At 41.0% G+C, this 22183-nt stretch overlaps 1 protein-coding gene across 2 annotated transcripts in view; it reads left to right on the plus strand.

The window, feature by feature from the left end:
* The window catches only part of Fam168a (family with sequence similarity 168 member A), a 132323-nt gene that overhangs the window by 71958 nt on the left and 38182 nt on the right, over positions 1–22183 (plus strand). For both annotated transcript variants that reach the window (XM_021166786.1, XM_021166787.2), the window contains exon 2: positions 6791–6878. In XM_021166786.1, the coding sequence (XP_021022445.1) occupies positions 6809–6878 (70 nt within the window). In that variant the 5' untranslated portion in view covers positions 6791–6808. The remainder of the gene's footprint in view (positions 1–6790; positions 6879–22183) is intronic.

Genomic DNA, 22183 nt, shown 5'->3' on the forward strand with positions numbered 1-22183 from the left:
AGTGCTGGGATTAAAAGCGTGCACCACCACTGCCTGGCACTAAAGCCCAGCTTTTTCTGGAGGAAAGTCTTCAGCACTGTGTTCTCTCTCACATAATACTCCTCAGTGCTTGTTCAGCCCAAGATGAGCTTTGTACCGTAGAGTTTTGTACCCTACTGTTTCAAGAACAGTGAGAAACTTCCGTTCAGTATAAATGGTTCAGTCGCGGGTAACCTGTTATAGAGGCAAAATATTAATAAAGATAGGTGTCATCAGGGAGAGTGAAGCAAGCTGAGAGGACAGAAGTACTGGAGACGCTATTACAGATGTGGTAGTTGAAGATGACATTCCTGATAAGGTGACATTTGGCAGAGAACTCAAATAAAAAAACGAGGAAGTATAAAAACGAGGAAGCATTCCATCTGCATGTCCTGGGTATTCGAGGAAGGTGATGGTTTGAATTTTGATGTACAAAGGCCAGACCTGCCATGACACTCATAGGACAAACTTCTTGTGGAGAGAAATGACACACATATCTACTCACCGCAAATGAGGAACTCATGACAGACCAAATTAGCGATTATACCAGAATTGAAGTTGGTAAATCACTGAGTTTATTGTTTCATAGTATTCACCCCAGGACGGGCATGTGTTAGATGAATACTGGCAGTGAGTTACATTTCATCTCCTTTTTATTATTTAGACCCTGCCCCACCCCCAACCCCACCCTGACAGGATTTCTCTGTGTAGCCCTGGATGTCCTAGAATTTAACCAATACTACTTATATGGTAGTATAGGTGAGGGGGATACTGACAGCCGCGAGAGTCAAAGACAGTTTTATCACTAAAAAGTAAAACAGCCCACACCAGTGACAACTCAGGAAAGCTGTGTCCCTGGAATTCTTTGCACAACTTGCAGGAAACTCAAAGAGATGCCTTTCTGCAGCCTGGCTAGTCATTCTCCTCCTCGTCTCCTTCTTTAACTCTTGTGAAGTTTACAAGTTTCAGCTTTACCTCCTTAGTCCCATGAACCTTTCTGTTCTTCCCTTTTAGTTTGGAAGATGCTATTGAATAACACATACCCAGTGTATACAGTGCCCAGGCTTCCCATATGCTAGGCATTCCACCAACTGAGTTATATTCTCACCCTATCTTTCTTTGTTTAGTACAGCCAGGCTGTTTGATATGACCTCTCAGTATGATTTTGATGTGCATATTTCCGTGTTTATGTGCCATTTGTAAATCTTAGCAGAGCTAGATTTCCCACTCACTTGAAAGTGTAGGTTGTCTTAGGCTAGAGAGAGATCTGAGTAGTTGGAGCACTATGTTGCTCTTGCATAGGACCCAGGAATGTTCCATCCCCAGCACCCACACTGATGGTTTACAACACCCCTAACTCCAGTTCCAGGAGATCTGATGTCTTCTAACTTCTGCAGGTACCAGGCATGCAGGTGGTGCACATACACACATTCAGCTAAAACATTACTACACATAAAATAAATACATTTAAAAATTAGGTTGTTCTTATACCATTGAGCTGTATAAATTTTTTACACATTCTAAATGCAAATCCTGTATTAGACCTGTAATTTTAAAACCAGGTGTGTTGATGCACAGCTGTTATTCTAAAATTTGGGCTGTAGAGGCAGGAGGATCAGAAATTCAAATCATCTACACAGGCTCTTGGGTCTAGCCAAGCTGGGATACATGAGGCCCTATTTCAAAGAAAAAAGGCAAGTATATAGTTTGAAAATATTCTTTCATTCTGTAACTTGTCACTTTGCTTTTCCTAATGTTGCTCTTGTTTTGTTTGTGGTACAGAGATTAAACCTTGAGTATCAAGCAAGGCAGGCAAGTATTCTCCACTGAGCTATATATCCCAGCCCTCTTTTTTATTTTCTGAGACAGAGTCTTTCATTAAGTTTACAGAGCTGGCCTTGAACTGCTCCGTGTCCAGAATGGCTTGTGATCCTTCCGCCTCAGCCTCCCAAGTACCTGAGAGTATAGTCCTGCACCAGTAAACTTAGCTTTTATGTTGTTTGGAATACAGAGTCATATTATATATGTAGCCCAATCTAGCCTGGAACTATAGATCTTCTTCCCTAAATTTTTTGAGTTACTGAGATTACAGGGCTTTGCCACTACACTGACTGTTCCTCTTTAATAATGATGATGATGATGATGATGATGACTGGCTGGTAGTTCCTCTTTAATAACAATAATGATGATGATAATGGTTATGTTGATGATGAAGATAATAATAATAATAATAAATTGTTTACTTAAATCCAATTTATTTTCTTTGGCTTGTTTGTTTATTTTGTGCTTTCAGTAACTTATATGGGAAGTTATTGCCAATCCAAAGTTATGAAGGTGACTCCTCCATCTTCTTCCCTATGCTTCTAAGGGATTTATATTTTTAGCTTTTCAGTCTTTGGTTCTTTTGGGTGTTATTCTAAACTCTTCCTTCTGTTTGCTTCTGTTTGCTTTATTCTTGCATGGTTCATTTGCCCCTTTTCATTTGTAAAGTGGAGATTGTTCATTTAGCTAAATGTAGTTACTTCAAACACTTGAATTCTTTTACCTGTTGTTTATAAAATGATACAGATGATATAGGGGAAATACTTAGATGTATAAAGAACCTTTCAAGTATGGCTGAATGTTACTTTTGTAAAATGTATACATACAAATACATTTTCTGAATAAATACTGTTCTGAACAGATGGCAACATGTAACTATTGAATAAAACTAAAACTTCTGGGGCTAGAGAGATGACTCTGGTTAAGACCTCGTCCCAGAAGTCCTGAGTTCAATTCCCAGCAACCTCATGGTGGCTCAAAGACATCTGTACTGGTATCTGATACCTCTTCTGGCATGCAAATGTATATGCAGATAGAGCACTCACATACATAAAATAAAGTGCTTTATCTGCATGTCTGAGGAGCTTAATAGCCAATACAGAAATAAGATCCCTCCTTGTTTAGTCCCTCCCTCCCTCCCTTAGAGCGGGGTTTGGGGAGGGATATGGGACACATAAACTCAAATCTAAAGCTTTGTGTGCTAGGCAAATAAGTGTTCTACCTTTTAGTACATCCCTGGCTGATACACTAGGGCTGGAGAGATGGCTTAGCAGATGAGCACTTACTGCTTTTTCAGAGGGCCTGGGTTTAGTTCCCAGTACCCACATCAGGCAGCTCACCATTGTAGTTCCAGTTCCAGGGGATTCTATGCCTTCTGACTGACTTCTGTGAGTACCTACACCTACATGGTCCATATAAATTCATTCAGGCACACATACTACATGTAATAAATAAATAAATAAATAAATAAATAAATAAATGTTTAAAATATTTCTATCAGTATGAAACATTTTATTGGATAGCACTACTTTAGACTCTGTCATTTAGATAAAGATGAAGATTCAAAAAATGTATAGCTCCAATAATTTGTATGTTTATTATGTTTTCTCCCAGTAGTTCCTTTTAATCTCATCTAAAATAATAATGATGCTGATGATGTCACTTAGCTATTTAACAAAGAACTGTATATATAATACCAAATCTATAAATTAAATTCTTAAAATAACAAAAGTAGATTAGTTATTTTTAGGAGCTAGGACAAAGGCAGGGGACTGGCCAAAAAAGATATAGTTGGAAGTGATGGAAATCTTTGTATGTTGATTTTAGTACTGCAGTTATTTGTATTTATTTTTTATTTTTTTATTTTTTGGTTTTTGAGACAGGGTTTCTCTGTGTAGCCTGGCTGTCCTGGAACTCACGGCTTGTATAATTTTTTTTTTAAAGAATTATTTGTTGAGCAGGGCGTGGTGGCGAACGCCTTTAATCCCAGCACTTGGGAGGCAGAGGCTGGCGAATTTCTGAGTTCAAGATCAGCCTGGTCTACAGAGTGAGTTCCAGGACAGCCAGGGCTACACAGAGAATTATTTGTTTATTTTATGTATATGAGTACACTGTAGCTATCTTCAGACACACCAGAAGAGGGCATCAGATCTCTTTACAGATGGTTGTGAGACACCATGTGGTTGCTGGGATTTGAACTCAGGACCTCTGGAAGAGCAGTCACTGCTCTTAACGGATGAGCCATTTCTCCAGCCCAAGTTATTTGTATAATTAAGTGGGATTTTTTTAAGAGCTCAGAACTATATTCCTTAAAAGAGTGAATTTTACTATGTGTAAATTCTACCTTAATAAACTCATTATTTTTTGGAAAAAAAAACCAACCTCTTTTATATAGTATTATTTTTCGTTTTGAGATTGAAGGAAACTGAAAGTGGTTAGGACACTTGCCTGCAGCTTTCAGTTGTTGTGTGGTAATTGCAGAACTTGAACCTGAATCTGCCCGACACTGAGCTTGTGGATTTAGGTGATGTCTATGTGACATCATGACCAGTTACAGATTCTCTTACAAAAGGATAATCCCTTGGAAGCTGGGAACTCTGCTCTTAGCAGTTCCCCCAGAAGTGACTATCATGGTCTTATTTTAATTGTTTGTTTACTTTTGAGACAGAATCTTACTGTGTAGCCCTGCCCAGCCTTGAACTCACAGCAGTTCTCCCTTAGCTTCCCAGTGTTAGGATTATAGCTTCGCATCACCATACCTGGTTTATTCCAGATATTAGACCCTGGCCGATCTCTTTGCTGTCATTTACTGGTTGGGGTTGAATTGACGTTCTTATGTCCATGTCATGGTCTCTGTGCCTGTCTGGGGCTCTCAATTTGGAGCAGCAGGAGACCTGTTTCACAGCTGATGAGTTTCTTTGACTAAAAAAATGTTTCACATTTTGTCCAATCAGCAGCACAGGGTGTGTTCTCAGTAGGCGAGTGTGCAGATGTCTATAGGGCCAGTTGTGCTGTCCAGCACATGTTTTAGTCTGTTTCATGCTGCTATAACCGTGCCACAGATTGGGTGATTCATAACAAGAAAGAATTTATGTGCTCACTGGTCTGGAGTCGGGAAGTTCAGTAATGAGGTGCAGGTGTTTGGCAAGGCCTTCTTGCTGTGCCATTCTGTGGTAGAAGAACAGAAGGACAAAACAAGAGGGTAGAGAGAAAGCACGGGAGACCTCCTTCATCCTTTTATAAGCACCCCTCTCCTAGTATAACAGCATTAATCAGTTCATGAGAGTGGATCCCTCATGGTGTCTTAACACTCCACCTCTTACTGTTACAGAGGCCATTGATTTCCTACACATGCTTTTAAGTGGATACTACTTTCAAGTCATGACAGCATCTTAACGGTTTTACTTAACACTGACTTACTAGGCAGAGAGCTGGTTAAGGAGAAGAAGACCCAAGTTAGGGAAAGTATTCTCGAAGTCACCTGTGTTATCTGCACAGTAGCACAGTCATTGCTTGTATCTGCATATCACTTCACAGTTAGGAAGTTTAACATCAACATCAGAGTTTAATTCTCAGCCTGGTTGTGAAATGCTTTTTTTTTTTTTCTCCTAAATTGAGCTGAGAATACACATACCTTATTTGATATATTCTCAAGGTTGTAGCTTCATTTTGTAGATGAGTGTAATGACCCCATTAATCCTAGCTTTGCTTGCCAGGACTTTGCATTGGGCAGATTTATAGAAGTTCTAGCTTCTGAAATGAGCAATGGCATTTCCTGTCTGCCTGCTCTGAGAGTCCTAGCATCCTGTCCTTGGGAACCCATCAATTCTCCACCTTTCATTCCAGAACCCAAAACAGACTTAATTAATCACAGAGCCGTTGTCATCAAGCCAGATGTTCACTGCCTGCCTTCAGCATTGAACTTGTTCCCTATCCTGAGGTGCAACAAAAGTTAATGACCTAAAAAATTGCCCATCTATCATGTAAACCTAGTTAGGAGAGAATTGTTTGATTTTATGGAGTGTAAGTAATATATCTGGAGACACGTATTCAAACATGTGTCGGCTCATGTGTAAGATAGGGCTCTCTAAACAAGATGGGACAAATTGTCTGGCTAATAGAGCTTAATGGCAGGTTTTCCATTAATCAGAATGGGAACTGTCCTTCATTAAGATAATTAACAGAGCACTTGTGTAGGTGATAGTTATTGCACACAAATTTCCAAGTTTATTTCTTTCCCTTGAATAAATTTGTTAAGAAGTCTTGGCTATGTTTCTCTTTTTGCTTAAGATATTCAAGGACATCAAATTTCCTCTTCAGGGAGCATCAAGATGACTCAGTAGCTAGAGATGCTTGTTGCTAAGTTTGACAACCTTTTCTATCCCTGGGACCCACATAATGGAAGAAAATCCCTCCCCTTTTCTTTACAGCTGTTAGTAGCTTTTATCTTATCTTCTTCAGGCATAAGGGGTGGGCCAGGCACTTGCTGTTTCTTCCTTCCAGCAGGCTCGGTGCTCACCACTGGACACCCAGGCTCTCTTGGTGAACTGTAGCAGTGTATCATTTTCCAACTTGTGAGTTAGCATCATTAGAAATAGAAAGGACCTCAGAGGTCAACTAATCCATTAACATTATGACATTAAAGTTCAAAGAGACAAAGTGACTTGTCCAGGGCCACATTAATGTCAGAACTCTCTGTTGAATACTAGTACTAATATTAAACGGAGCCTAAAATGGCTGTGTTGACGTTAGACAAGTTATATCACTTCTCTGCTCTTTCATTCTTCATCTGTCAAGTGGGGAAAGAATAGACCCTGTTTAGTCCTTTTGTTCCTATACTATGGTGCTTCCCTTTGAGCATAACTGAAGACTTTAGAAGAGATAGAAGAGAAGATGATGTCACAGGGAACGAGTAATTACTAATCAATGCTGTGGTCTTTGTTTTCTGTAGGATCCTCAGGCTTCCACAATGAACCCTGTTTACAGCCCCGTGCAGCCTGGGGCTCCTTATGGCAACCCTAAGAACATGGCCTACACTGGTGAGTGGTGTAAGAACGGATTATTATTGCTTGTCAATTGTTCTTTGGTATATTTTTGCATTTATTTAGTGAATTTTAATTGTTTCTTACTCCCATTACCCATTCTCATCCCCTCTTTCACGAGTGGATCTAGTTTGCTGAGTGACTTTGCTGTTTACTACAGGGTTCCAAAGCCCTAGCAAAGGCTGAGAAGCTGTAAAAGATGTATCTAAGGTCCAGTAGTGATGGAAGTGGAGCATGGTAGCTCACACCTACCATTCTGGCACTTGGGAGACTTAGACAGGAGGATTTCCCTGAGTTTGAGGCCAGCATATAATACCTGACATAAAGTAAGTGCCTGAAAATAGTTGCTCTTCCTTAAAAGCAACAGCAGCTAGGATGAATAGCAATAGAACTGAGTGGAAAAAGTGTATCTGAAAGTATCTAGCTTATATTTTACACATCATAAGCCTTCAAAGATATTAAATAGAAATCAAGATAAGGTAATATGATGAAAATACACATTGTTACAAGGTATTAACCCGGCAGGTTTGGAGGCTATGGCTCACTGGTAGAATCAGACCTAATGTGAGAAAGTGCTGTGTTCAATTCACCATCACACACACAAAAAAGCCAGTTCTTGACCATAGAAAAGAAGTGTTGAAGAGGAAAATAGTTGAAAATGTTGGTGGTAGGAGTGGATTTAGAAGAATGGGAGAGCTTTGTTCTACATTGAGCCACTTGGGCAGAATGGAAGCTGTGAACGATGTCAGTTCTGTTTAAATTCTTCCTTAAGTGAGTGAAGGTATCTCAAAGAGCAGAGAGCCTGTTGTCTGAAGTTGGTTCCCTCCCCTCCCCTCCCCTCCCCTCCCCTTCTCCTTCCCTTCCCTCCTCTTCCCTCTCCTTCCCTTCCCTCCTCTTCCCTCTCCTTCCCTTCCCTCCTCTTCCCTCTCCTTCCCTTCCTTCCCCCTCCCCTCCATTTCCCTTTTCTTTCTCCTCCTCCTTCTCCTTCCCTATTTATTCCCCCCCCCTTCTTTTTGAAACAGGGTCTCTCTGCATATTCCTGGCTATCAAAATTGTTAAACTCAGAGATGTGCCTGCTTCTGTGTCCTGAGTGCTATAATTAAAAGTGTGCTCTACCACATCCAGCAGCGTTTTGTTGTTGTATTTTTAGAGATAGGATCTCATGGTATAGCTCTCTGGCTGTTCTGAAACTCTCTGTGTAGACCAGGATGGTCTTGAACTCAGAGATTCTCCCTACTTCAAATGAAAGGTACGCATCCCCATGCCCAGTTAAGTCAGTGTTCCTAACTGCTTAGCTATCTCTCCATTGGTTTTGTTGTGGTAAGGATTAAACCCAGAGCCTTGCACATACTAGACAAATATTTACTTGAGCTACACACTCAGCCTCAGCTGTTTATGTTTTTAAGGTAATAAAACAGGTCTCAATAATATACATCCAAATAATACTGAGAATTATATTGGGAGTTCAGTTTGATAGGGTTGTAGCAGTAATCTCTAACTTTCAGCCTCACCTGTTGTGTTTATTACGACAACTCTCTTGCTCTTATTAATCTTCATAGTAAAATATTTTGTTTGAGCTCTATTGTATGTTTATTTTAATAAAATTATTTCCAGTAGCCAAGACACATGGGACAGACCTAGCTCTAGCTCAGGTCACTTGTTGCTTTTTCCCTTCGCAGTTCAGGGTGTTCCCAGGAAAGTAAGTTCTTTGCCAGAGGCAACTAAGCTGTTTTGGCATGCTGCCTTTCTGGCCAGCTTCATTCTTAGGAACAGCAAAGCTTGAGAGGGAAGGAAACAGTTACACTTGTTGATTTGCACTACAAAGATCAGGCAATGTGGTATTTTGGAAAACGTGGCAAACTTTGTCTTTGGTGGGCTCGGGGTAGAATTTGAATTGAATGAACAGCCAAGTTAAAAATTAAGCTCTGTCAGTGACTATCTGGACGACTTTAGATAATTGCTTAAGTTCCCTAAACGGAATTTGCTTTGTAAACATTATTGATATTTAATAGGATGATTGTAAGAATTAAATTATATAATTTATACTTTACAGGGAGAGAAGAATTTTTTTGTGTGTCTACTGATCAGTAAATATTATTATCCTGAAATTTTAATTTCTCTGCTGGAGAGTTTAGAACCCTGCAGGTAGCTTAAATAACACACAAGCCATATACAGTCAGCCATATACATTTTATCTAGACTAAATTTTCAAAATCATAGTCTTTCTTTTTAAAGTAATTTTCCTGTGTTTTGGGTTTTTTTGTTGGTGTTTTGAGACAGGGTCTCACTGTGTAGCCCTGGCTATTCTGGAACTCTGTAAACCAGGCTGGCCTCAAACTCACAGAGATTCCATTTGTCTCTGCCTTCCAAACACTGGGATCAAAGGCATGAGCCAATCCTGCCTGCCTTCATTTTCCTGTTATATCATAGTACTTTTTGTTTTATTCATTTACTTTACCTGGACCAACAATAAGACTCTTAAGGTTCCAGCTTTTTTGTTTTTACTTTTCATATGGTGAGACTGGGCACCATGTAGCTCCATCTGCCCTTTAACTGACTATGTAGCCCAGGGTTAACGTTGAATTCTGAATTCTACTTCTGCCTCCCGAGTACCAGGATTACAGATATGTCTCACCATGCCAGAGTGGGTCCCAGCTCTGTGAAGGGAAATTTGGGGTTCAACCCTCTTGAGGGCCCATACATATCTGAAAGGACCAGAGTCCCACGGGGCCCACCCAAACCAAGTTCTCAGCACAAAGGAAATTAATTTTCCTTAAGAGACAAAGATAAGAGATAGGAGATGAGGGAGAAGGGAGAAAAGGGACAAGGGAGTAGGGGCAGGGGAGGGATGTTTACCCCAGAGAGACAAAGGACTGACTGCCTTTGGATAAAGAGGAGACAGGCGTGGGTCATAGTCAAATGGCAGTTTATAAGGGAAAAGGGAAAACTCAGTGTTAGGAGAAGATGTTTCATTTTAGTTGGTCGGGTTAATTAGGGAAGCCAAGGGGGGGGGGGCAGGTTGATTGCTGAACTTCAATACTTTGATAGCTGGACGTTTATAGTCAGCCTCAGAAGGAATAAATGGCCAAATAAGTGAATAGACTTGAAGACTAGCTTTGGAATATATTCTGATGGGTTTTAGCAAGGAGAGGGAAAGGGAAAGGACAGAGCCTGGCTTTCCCATGTTTGCCATACTCAGGCCTGCTAGAGCCCTTCAGTATCCTTATTTACTAACCTTAGTGCCTATAAAAAGCAGTTTCTTTTATTGTTTGTTTGTTCGTTTGTTCGTTTGTTTAGGTTTTTCAAGACAGGGTTTCTCTGTGTAGTCCTGGCTATCTTGAAGCTCTGTAGGGCAGGCTGGCCTTGGACTCAGAGATCCACTGTCAGGCTGTGTGTCTTCCTTGCTGCTGGGATGCAGGAACACTACCAGCACGTCACTCAGAGAAGCAGAATGCAATCTGTGATAGAGATCCCAGCCTGTTTCCCTGGGTGAGACACAGCGGGGGCTGGGACGGGTGCTATGGTTCTCAACCTCCTGTGTACCCAGATTCTGCTGGGGACCAAGGGAGTTGGGAACAGGGGTCTAAGAGTCTGTGCTTCCCCTACACCCCAGACAGGAGGGGATGGCTGAGCCTAAGACAGGGTGGAATCCAGTTTGTCTCCTAGTGAGTGTCCAATGGAGGGATTGGAAGAGAGGCCTTCTTCAGGAGGTCTAGGTATTCTTTACAACAAAGGTCTTACCCTCCCACCCCACTCCCCACCTTCTCCACCCCTACCCCACAGCAACCCTTGATGAAGGAGAGGGTCCTTGCTTTACTTTTTAATCTCCAAACTGCTTTATTTTTATGGCGGATATGCATGTGTACGTTTTATTCAGGGTGAATCAGGGATTAAATATCAGGAAGGGATGCCCAGGAAGGGAAGTTAGATACCTCATAAGCATGGAGAACTCTAGGTTTTTATGCTGCGTGACTGGTTGTCATGGTCCTCTCAGTGAAGTGTCATGGTTAAGTGTTTCAGGACCAGTAGACCCTGGCCAGGATCTGGTTTCAATGCCTGCAATTCTCAATTATGAGAATCCCCAGGGTTTTTGAACTGCTTAAACCTTACCAGGTCTTCTGTCCATTTGCCCCACAATCCACTTGCCTCTGCCTGTTGAGTGCTGGGGTTAAAAGTGTGTGCCATTACCCCCTGGCAAAAATCAGTTTCTTTGATAGCCAGGACCCACACCTTACCAGAGCAGCCTGACATCAGCTCATTATTTAGACTTCCCGTTTGTTTTTCTTCCCTTCTTCATTTTTTTTTATCCCTAAGGATTTCATTTTCTTTTTTAAATTTCTCCTTTGTCTAAGAATAAGATGCTTGTCATGCTGTATCCAGCTTATGTAGTTTGTAAAGGAAACAGATTTTCAAGTTATCTTTCCTTGTATAAGGGTGTAAATGAAGGATTGAAGTGAGACATGTTGTATATTTAATGTAATATAGTACATTAAATATTTATTACTGATGATAGTAATGACAATGCCAAAGTTTTTAATTGCTGTTTGGCAAGTACATGCAAGGCAATGCATAAATTATTTACTATTAATGTTAAGTTTCATAAAACTCTTCTTTGCAGATAAAGAAACTGTGATAGTTTAACTTTGGCCATGTGATTTATCTGGTAGTTATAGCTTCTAAAGGGTACAGAAAGACTTGAACTCAAATTTTATGAGTTTATAGTATGTGTAATAAGCAAGTTGGTCTGTCTGACAGATGTGCTAATTTTATAGAGCTAAAGATAAGTGATAAAGATAAAGATGTGATAAAACATCATGATCAAGAACAGCTTGGGGGGGAAAGGGTTTAAACTCTCAGGCCACAATCTATCACTGAGGGAAGTCAGGGCAGGAATTTAAGGCAGGAACCAAAGCAGAAGCCATGGAGGGCTGCTGCTTATTGGCTTGTTTCCCATGGCTTGTTCAGCCTGTTTCTTATACAACATAGGATGCTCCAATTGGGGGAAGGAGGTTAGCATTACCCACAATGGGCTGAGCCCTCTCTAATTAAGAACAACGTCCCCAAGCTCATCTACAGGCCAATTTGGGGAGGCATTTTTTTTTTCCAGTTGTATTTCCTTCTTCTCTGTAATAATAATTCTAGGGGGGGTTCTTACACCCCTGTTGCTCCCAAATAACTGCAGGGCATTTCTTCACTTGCTCTAACCCATTTTAGCTCCTGAATAATTGACACAGAGACTTGGTATTTTTATTAAGCTGCTGGCACTATGCTTAGCTATTCTAACATGACTGGGATGCTACTACCCAGCAGAATGCCCTGTTACTTCCCATCTGATCTTGCCCTGGCTCCATCTAGTCCATGTGTGTCCTCATGACTGCTGACTGATCTCAACCTCATGGTGACTCCTCCTGGTCCATCTACATGGTCTCTCTGCCTCTTCATCTCTCTCCCCCTCTGTCTTTAGGACCCTTCGATTGGGATCAGAAGTCCTGCCCTATTCTCTTCTACTTCCCAGCTAGTGGCTGAGTCAGCACTGTATTAACCAAACAGAGGTGATAGAAAATCATTTTTACAAAACGTTGAGACCAGAGATGCTTGACTGTGCCATTGTCTGGACTACAACCAGATGTCTGGGCATAGAAATCAGCGTCTGAATACACAGTGCACAAAGTCAACCCCAATCAGCACACATATGCTAAAATCTTTTTTTAATCTTTCCTTAATAAGGCACCTTTTCTCTGAGACTCTAGAAATGGCCAGTGACCTGTAGTTCAGTGATGGGGATGGGGGTTCATGGGAGCAAAAGTAGAAGAAGTCGGAGGCAGGTGGATCTCTGTGAGTACAGCCTGCTCTACATGGTGGGCTCCAGGACAACCAGGGCTACAGAGAGACATCCTGTCTTAAAACAAGCAAACAAAAAGGTAGAGGAAGGCAAGTCCATTGTGGTGTTGCCTATTTTAGAGGAGGTGAATTATGAGAGAGGGAAAAAAAATTCTCTCTGAAGCTTAAGATTGGAAATACTGTACAACTCTTAACCTGTCTTCTAGTCAGTTGACGGCACTTTCCTCTCCCTCTTTCTGAAAAGGGCTTTGCTTTGTGCCTAACAACGAGCTCAGCATTTTCTTGGAGGTACTGTTCTTGCTACATAGTTGAATATCTTAAGAAAGTGACTGGAGAATACAACATGCCATATACTTTGAGTTGTTTACCTATAGATTGTGTTATGGGTTGAATATTTGTGTTCCTCCAAAAATGTGTATGTTGAAGGCCTAACTTCCAATAGAATGGTTAGATGAGGGTCATGAGGGTCGGACCTTCGTGATGGAATTAGTGTTCATATGAGAAGAGATACCAGAGTTCACTCTGCTACGTGAGGATACAGCAAGAAGATAGCCATGTAAGCCAGAAGAACCCTCTTGGGCACTCGTTGTGGCATCCTGAACTGCAATGACACAGAGACTTGCTAACCTCCAGATCTGAGAAGTAAATGTATGTTTTGAAGTTCACTTAACTTACAGCATTATTTAATTTGGCAGCCCAAGCTGCCTACAACAGATAGTGCAGCAAACTTGCACACCTTTTTCCTAGGTTCACTTTGGCAGTGGGTAGTGATAGGACTTTTTTCCCTAGAAGCTTAAGGAAAAGGTTTGTTGGTACAATTTTAGAATGTAGCTAAAATTTATATATATTTCTCTTTCTTTTCCTTAAAAAAAAGTATTTTTATTTTTTATGAGCATGAATGTTTTGCCTCCATGTATGTATATGTACTGCATGTGTGCCTGCCGCCCTCGGAGTCTCTCTTCTGGCGTTAGATACCTAGATCTGGGGTTACAGAAGGTTGTGAGTTACCATATGGGAGCTGGGAACTGAACCCTGGTCTTCTGCATGAGCAGTGCTCTTAAGCATTGAGCCATCTCCTGAGCCCTTTTTCTTCTTAAAATATTCTGATGGTATAAGCATCCAAGTGTCACCCAGAGGTCTGGTGTGTGTTCTGAGCAGAAAAGGGATCTAGAGTGTCAACATGAAGCTCTGAGTGAAGGACTTGCTTTTACTTTTTCAAAGGATTTATTTTTATTTATCTGTATATGTATGTGTTTCTTTGTATGTATGCTACATGTCTGCAGGTGCTGAAGTAAGATCAGAGGACACTGGATCCCCTGGAGCTGGAGTTAAAAGTAGTTATGAGGCACTTAACATGGCTCCAGGGAACCAAGCTCCTGTATTCTGTAAGAATAGCAAGCACTCTTGACTGCTCTATTAACATCTCTTCAGGCCTATTTCTTAATTTATTTAATTTTGTTCTTGCATGCCACAGTATATGTCTGGAGGTCAGAGGACAATGTCAGGTGTCACCAGCCCTTGCCTTTCACTTCTTTGAAGCAGGTTCTCTCTGTTGCCACTGCACTGTGTCTGACAGATTTGCTGACTTGTACACTCCAGGGAGTCTCCTCTGTATCCCATCTTACTCTGCGTGTTAGGATTGCAGAGACGCAGTACTGTGCCAGCTTTTATATGGTATCTTAGTTATTTTCCTGTTGCTGTGACAAAACATTGTGACCAAGGTAACTTATTAAAAATTTGTTTCATTTGGGGCTCACAATTTTAGAAAGTTAGAGTTCAACACTAAGGAGCATGGGGGCAGGCGGGCACGGTGCTGGAACAGTGGCTGGGAGCTCACATCTTAAGACACAACCATGAGGCAAAGAGAACTAACTAGGAATGGCTTGGGCTTTTGAAACCCCAAAGCTTACTCCCAGTGGCAATATGTCCCCACATTCTAATAAGTCCAGTCCTTCAATAAACCATACCTCCTAATCCTTCCCAAACAGTTCTATCAACAAGTATTCAAGACCTGAGCCTGTGGGAACACTCTCATTCCCACCACACACGGGGCGGGGTCGTAGGGAGCCAGACTTAGGTTGTTATACTTGCACAGCAAACTCTTTACCCACTGAGCCATCTCTCCAGGTGCCAAAGGATTTTTCTTCAGGCTAGTATGTTTATGGCTTTCTATTCAGGCTACATATGCTGTAGTGGACATAGGCACATTTAGGGAGGTTGTGGCAGAGGAGAAATGTTTAAGAAAAAGCAAAGCTTCACATAAACGATTTGAAACAAAGGCCATCGGTTACAGGGACAGTTACAGAGGACGGTGTGGCTTGTTGGTGACATAGGTCTTGCTAGGTTAGGTCCTTGTGCCACTGGCTTATTTGCACAAATAATGCAGTCTAGAAGTATTTTTTGCAATAAATCCTGTAATAGGCATACATGCAGGAAATTTTTATGATCTACCCCACTGCAGACATACGTTCATACTGACTCCTTCCTCGTGACCTTCATTTTGATAGGTTTGATATAACAACTCTGCTTTGATATTTGTAACTTCCAGAATCTAAGCTCTACTACTGATAGGCTGTGGCACATTGGTAGAGTTATTTCAACCTTTCTGATTTTTAGTTTTCTCAACTATAAAATGAGAAATGACCTAAACGAGTGGTTGGTTCGTGGGTCTAATACAGTCCCTAGCCAATGGTTATTGGAAAGCACAGCAATGAATATGCCTTTTGGAGAAAAGAGATTGGAATGTAGAGATGGAGATTTAGAACTGTGCATAGCCCAGTAGATAGAAGGCTTTCCTGGCACGCACATAGCTTAGCATTTGATCTCCAGTACTGCAAGAGAAAAACCAAGCCAAATCCAGGATGTGATGACACCTGATAAGTTATTACACTTTTGTGCCTCAATATATATTCTACAAGAAAAACACAGTAAAAGGTTTCGAAGGTGTGGTGGTTAGAATATGCTTGGCCCAGGGAATGGCACTATTAGGAGGTGTGGCCTTGTTGGGATAAGTGTGGCCTTGTTGGAGGAAGTGTGTCACTGTGGGAGTGGGCTTTGAGACCCTCCTCCTTGCTGCCTGGAAGACAGTAGTCTTCTCCTGTTTCTTCAGAACAAGATGTAGAACTCTCAGCTCCTCCAGTGCCATGTCTGCCTGGACATTGCCATGCTTCCTGCCGTGATGATAATGAACTGAACCTCAGAACCTGTAAGCCAGCCCTTATTAAAATTTGTCCTTTATGAAGGTTGTCTTGGTCATGATGTTTCTTTAGAGCAATGAAAACCCTAAGACAGAATTTTTCTTCACAAGGGGACAAAGAGTAGTTAATGTGACGGTGTCTGCTATCAACTTGCTCTGTGGGTCCCAATCTCATTTAGAAAATAATTGCAAGACTTAAGAATGTATGAAGCCTTTACCTTACCATTATATAAATGAAAAGATGGAGAATTTAGTGATCTGTAGAAATGATCTGTGTTGGAGCTGGGCATCATGCTCTGGGCTGTGTATTCACTGTCTCGCTACCACAAGATAATAACTAACGTTTCCTCTTCCTTTCCCCATATTCTGTCCTGGGTACTTCCCACTCTTATGCTGACTGGAACCAGTTACAGTGCCCTGTGAATTTTCTGGTTTCAGACTGTAGCAAACAATATGTCCAAATGTTACAAATACTTTAGCTGAGTGTGGTAGCACATGCCTATAATCTCTATATTCTGGAGGTAGAGGCAGCAGGATTGAGAGTTCAAGGCCAGCTCTAGCTATAAGTCCATGACTTCCTCCCCACCTCCAAAATAAAACTAAAAACAAAACAAAACAAAACAAAACAAAACAAAAAACAAACAAAAACCAGCATCCAAAGAAAACAAAACAAAATCCACAATCTGACATTCCTAACTCCCCATTTCTCTCTTTCTGTTTTTCACTAACAGGGCAGCCAGGACTACATAGTTACCTGTCTCAAACAAGCAAAAAAGGTGTATCAGTTTATCCGCTAGAAAACCTTGATAATATTAATAAAGCTGTCAACCTACAGAGGCAATAAATGATCTGATATGTCTAAAAAATAGTCTTTTCAGTGGCCAGATCCCTGCTCAGTTCTCTGCCTGTCTGTCTTTCTGTGTCTGTCTGTCCCTCTGATTACCTGGAATTGTTTTTAAGAGTATCTGATAGCTATACTTCATGTGTGTGTGATGTGGGTGTGCATCCATGTTGGTTGCCCTCCTTACCTGCTCACTACCTTATTTTTTGAGACAGGCTCTCTGATTTTGAGACAGACTGGCTGGTCAGCAGATCCCAGGAGTCGGTCCTCCTGTCTCCACCTCCCCAGAGTGGGATAACAACATATAGTCATACTTGGATTTTTATGTGGGTTCCAAACTCAGGTACTTACGCTTGCAAAGGAAGCACTTTACCTACCTTCAGCCATTTCCCCTGTCCGGTGCTCTGTTCTTTACATAGAACTCCCCCAAGGTTTTCTCATTTAATTTGAAAACAGCTTAAGACAGCTCTTACTTTCCACGAGAAACAACTGGGGGATCAGCTTCAAGGTCATACTATATAGCAGGACCTAAACTAACCACAGATTTTTTTTAAAATTACAAAGTAAATGCTTTTACTGCTATGGAATATGTGGCTATTTTGGATACCACAGTGATTAGCATCTCAGATGAGCCAGGAAATCAAATTCAAACCCCTGAAGTTGCTAACACTCTTGATGAAGCTGGTTTCCTCTGTTCAGAAAAGACCCCTCAGTCATTTACCTTTTTCAACTTTACTGAAGAAGAACCTGATGGAATGAACGGTTTGTGCTGTAGTTATGGGTGCTTTCCTTATTGCTCAACCTAATGAACTGGTTTTAGACTTCATCTTAACTTGATGCTTCTATGCCAGTTGATACCCTTAATGCCTCCTTCCTTTTAAGTCTTTCCTCTTTTCTTTCTTTTTTTCGGGGGGAGAAGGATATTTTCCTGTATCTGAGGCTTCAAGGGATGACTTTGAATTTCATCCTGATTCTCTTGCCTCTACTTCCATGGAACTGGGATTACAGGCATATGTTCTGACTTATGCATTGCTGAGGTCAAACCCAGGATAAGCACTCTGCCACCTGAGCTATTTCCCTAACTCTGACTCCTCCTCCTCTTCTTCTTCCTCCTCCTCTTCTTCCTCCTCCTCCTCCTCTTCTCCCTCCTCCTCTTCCTCCTCCTTCTCCCTCCCTCCCTCCCTCCTTCTCCCCCCTTCCTCCCTTTTTTATTTTTTGAAAAAGCATAAAGCATCCCTTTTGAACGCATTTGTTGTGGTGGGGCACACATCAGAGCATTCATGTGTGTCGGAGGACAGCTTGCAGAAACTGGCTTCCTCCTTCCCAGGATTGAACTCAGGTCATCAGGCTTGGTGACAAGTCTTCAGGCATGGTGACAAGTGTCTTTACCCATTGAGCCATCTCACTTGCCTCTTCCTTCCTTCCTCCTCCTTAAAGCAAGCTTCCTTTGCTTTTCTTTAATCTACTACGAAATTTCTGTTTACTTTTGTTTTTCTTCTACTTCTACTGTTTCTGAGTTGTAGTTTCCTTTCAGGGTTTTCTCTGTTCACCTATTGAAAGTTGGTGTTGCCTGAAGGCACAGTTGATATCTAAATACTGACCTATAGTGTGGTAGACACTTCCTTTGAGCTTCAGATTTATTTATTCTAGCTATCTTTCCAACATCTCCATGACTGTCTCATACATTGCTCAGACTTACTTTAAAATTGAGCACATTACCTTATTTTCCCTTAAAAGTTCTTTTATTCTAGCAGTCTTTGGATTGTACCACCCTAACCTTCTCAGATCAGAAAATATTGACCTTGATAAGACTTTTCTCTCTTCTGCATGCAACCAGGAACAGGAGCAGGATTCAGGAAGAAGCAGTTAGCACCCTCTAGTGTTATAGTCTTCATGTAGACTTTAGCTCTGTAGGTGTTCCAGCGCCCATACTAGGACCTTTAGTCCTTAGCAGCTGCTAGTCTTGTATCTCTTAGCCTAGATTCTGTGACCGTTGGCCCTGAGGAGTTGATAACTCTCTGTAACTCTTCTGGTGATCAGAGTCTTCAATTTCTCTTATTATTTATTTATTTATTTATTTATTTATTTATTTATTTATTTAAGACAGGGTCTCACAGTGTAGCTCTGGCTGGTATCAAACTCTGTATAGGCCTAATTAGCCCATCTGTCTGGCTTTGGCTCTTGAAACCTGGGATTAATGGAATGTTCCAGCATGATTGGCCTTTTTAGTCTTCTTTCTGCTCTCTCTTGTTTGTCGTCCCCCCCCCCCCCAATCTCTCCTTTCTTCCCCACTTCTTATGTGCGCACACTCACCACATTCTCTGTGGCACATATGAGCCAACACACACACACACACACACACACACACACACACACGCAATAAGGTTGGAGAGATGTCTCAGCAGTAAGTGCACTACCTGTGTTTACAGTGGACCTGGGGTCATATTCCAGCACCCATAAGGCAGCTCGTAACCACGTAGCTCTACTTCCAGGTGATCCTGCAGCTTCTTCAGGCCCCTGGGGCACCAGACTCCTAGGCAGTAAACATGCATACAGGCAGGCAAAATATTCATACACATAAATAAAAAAATCTTTTTTAAAATAAACAAAACAATAAAAAGCAACAACATTTGGATGTCTATATCATTAATTTACATTAATCATTGCTGCGATTAGTTATTACAGTAATAGCTACATTAGTTATTATCATTAAGGTGACAAGGTATTTTATAAACATTGTCTTCATTTGCAATTTTTCAGCTAAGTGCTGTTATCATTTTTCATGTATTTATTTAGTTGCTTACTTATGTTATTTAGTTTCAACTAAGCAACATTTTCAGGTTCTTGCAGCTTATAAGAGTCACTGTAAGTAAAATATAAAGAAACCTGTAGAGGGTACTGGGTCCTTGTTCAAAGATAAGCAATAAGGAAACCAGGAATATTAGACACACAGGGTTGTCTCTTCAGTGGAAGAAATGGATACCTGTTTTCTGCCGAGAAAGCTGGGAGTGGATGCTGGCGCTCTGTGCTATCAGAGGAGCCTACTCCAGCTTCAATCCCTAGACTGTTAGGTTTATCCCAGACTCTCTCCCTAGGCCCTTATCTTGAGCATCGCTTCTCAGTCAATAGAAGCCTTCCTTAGGAGAGATGTCACGTGTACTTTGTAGCTTGGTGGCCTCTGTGATAACCCCAGATCCTCCCCCAGGCCCGTCCGCTACAGAACCCATTCGTAGGGAAGAAGATGGAGTGTATTTTTCAGAATAGTTTTGAGGTGGCTATGCTTTAAGCTTTATTGTGATGATTGTTACCAGGAAACTTCTTTCCAAAACGTGCACTGTGCTTAAATATGGCTAAAATAAATTGCCAGTGTCAGACTCTGGAGCAGTGGTTCTCAGCTTTTCTAGTGCTGTGATCCTTCAATACAGTTCTTCATGTTGTGGTAAACCCCTACTATAAAGTTATTTTTTGGTACTTCATAATTGTAATTTTGCTACTATTATGAATGGTAATATCTGATATGCAGGACGTCTGATATGTGACCCTTTTGGAGTCTCAACCCATAGGATGAGAACTGCTGCTGTAGAAGTTTGATACAACACTGGCTACTGAGTTATGTTAAACCAGTTGTCCTTGCCTCCTGCTGATTTTTCTCTACCAATCCTGGTGTTTGCAGAGACCTCCCCCACAGAAAACTTTTTCCTTTGAGAATCAGTTTTGCTATGTAACCTAAATCCTAAAATTATGGGCATGTGCCACCATGCCTATCATAAGTATACTTAAAAAAAGTCACCATGGGAAGACATACACAACGCAAGATTTCCCATTTTATTCATTTTGAGAGACAGAGTCAGTCTTCATGCTTCCATGTGTGTATTTAAAGGCTAGAGGACATCCTTGGCTTTCATATTTCAGGAGTTACAACCTTGTTTTTTTGAGGTAGTCTCTCACCTACTTGGAACTTGCCAAGTAGGCCACTCTGGTTGGCCACCAACCCCCAAGAATCTGCCTGTCTAAAAATAAGTAAAAAGTAGAGGGCTTGTCTAGCCTGTACAAGGCCCTGGGTAGTCCCATTCACAGCACACATACCCCTGCAAAAGTCTAGAGGTGACATTAGTGCAGGTAGCATTGACTTATTAGATAGGCCAATGATTTCAAAATCAATACTCTCATGACTTGCAGCTTTTTCCTCCTGATCTGAGATAACTACAGTAACTCTTGGCATTGTGTGTTTTGTGTAATTAAGTTTTGTGGGGTTTGTTGGTGGTGGTGGCTTATTTGTTTGTTTGTTTGTTTTTTTAAAGAGTTGCAGTTAAAGAGATGGTTCAGTGGTTAAGTGAATAGCTACTCTTCCAGAGGACCTAAGTTCAGTTCTCAGCACCCATCACCTACCTGGCAGCTCACAACTGTTTGTAGCTCCAATTCCAGGGGGTTCAAATCTAGCCTTCACAGGCACCAGGCCACATGCAGCATACTTAACATACATGCAAACAAAACATCCATATACATTCAAAGAATAGTAGTAAAAAAATTTTTTTAAAAAGAATATAGAGGGATATAAATGGCTCTCCCTGTCACAAAGACTTTAGAATTCCCCCAGGAGAATTTTTTTTGTGTCATTGGTCAGAACTAAGCTACATGGCTTTCCTGGGCTTTAGAAGAGCTGAGAAAGGAATATTTTAGCCTCAGAGCAAGGACAGAAAAGCAAAATTAATTGAGAGTGAGTGATGAATTAGCCGGTCCACAGCAGCAACCACAATGCTTAGGCAGGTAAATTAGTTTCTGTCTCACTCTCTGATTTTGTCTTTAAAATGGGATCTTGTGCTATAGCTCGAGCTAGCCTTAAACTTGTGTAGCCCAAACTGTAAATTTGTTTTTCTAGCTTTTTTCCTCATCTGTGCAACAAAAATAATGGTAGAACCTATCTCATGATGCCATGATGATGATTAAATTATAGTTATGTAAAGGATTTAGTATAAATACTCAATATGTAATCAGTAACATTACTTGACTTTTATTCTTAGAATTGTTATATCAACTCTGCAAAGTAACTAACCTATTTCATAAAAAAGAGGTATGTATGAATTGGGACATGACTTAGTGCCAGAACAAAGCCCCAGGGTCTAGCCACAAAACCAAACTCCATATATCAAGTAGCTGAAGCTCAGAGCATGAGGGTAACTTTGCTGAATTCTCACTTCCAAATCACCAAGTTGGGATTAGACCTTGTCTCTAGATCTACAAAGAGTGCGTAAGTAACTCTCCTGGAACCCTTGAGCTGTTGTTCAGTGTGAGGTGTTTTCTTCTACACAGCGATTGCTTTTGTGTAATTCTCTTGAATTTCCTTTTGCAGTTTCAACTGATTAAGTCATAATAAACCAAGCAATAAAATGCAGAAGATTAGATTGATCTAATTACTCAGCTGTT

Source organism: Mus caroli, chromosome 7 (assembly GCF_900094665.2).
Source record: "Mus caroli chromosome 7, CAROLI_EIJ_v1.1, whole genome shotgun sequence".
NCBI lineage: Eukaryota > Metazoa > Chordata > Mammalia > Rodentia > Muridae > Mus > Mus caroli.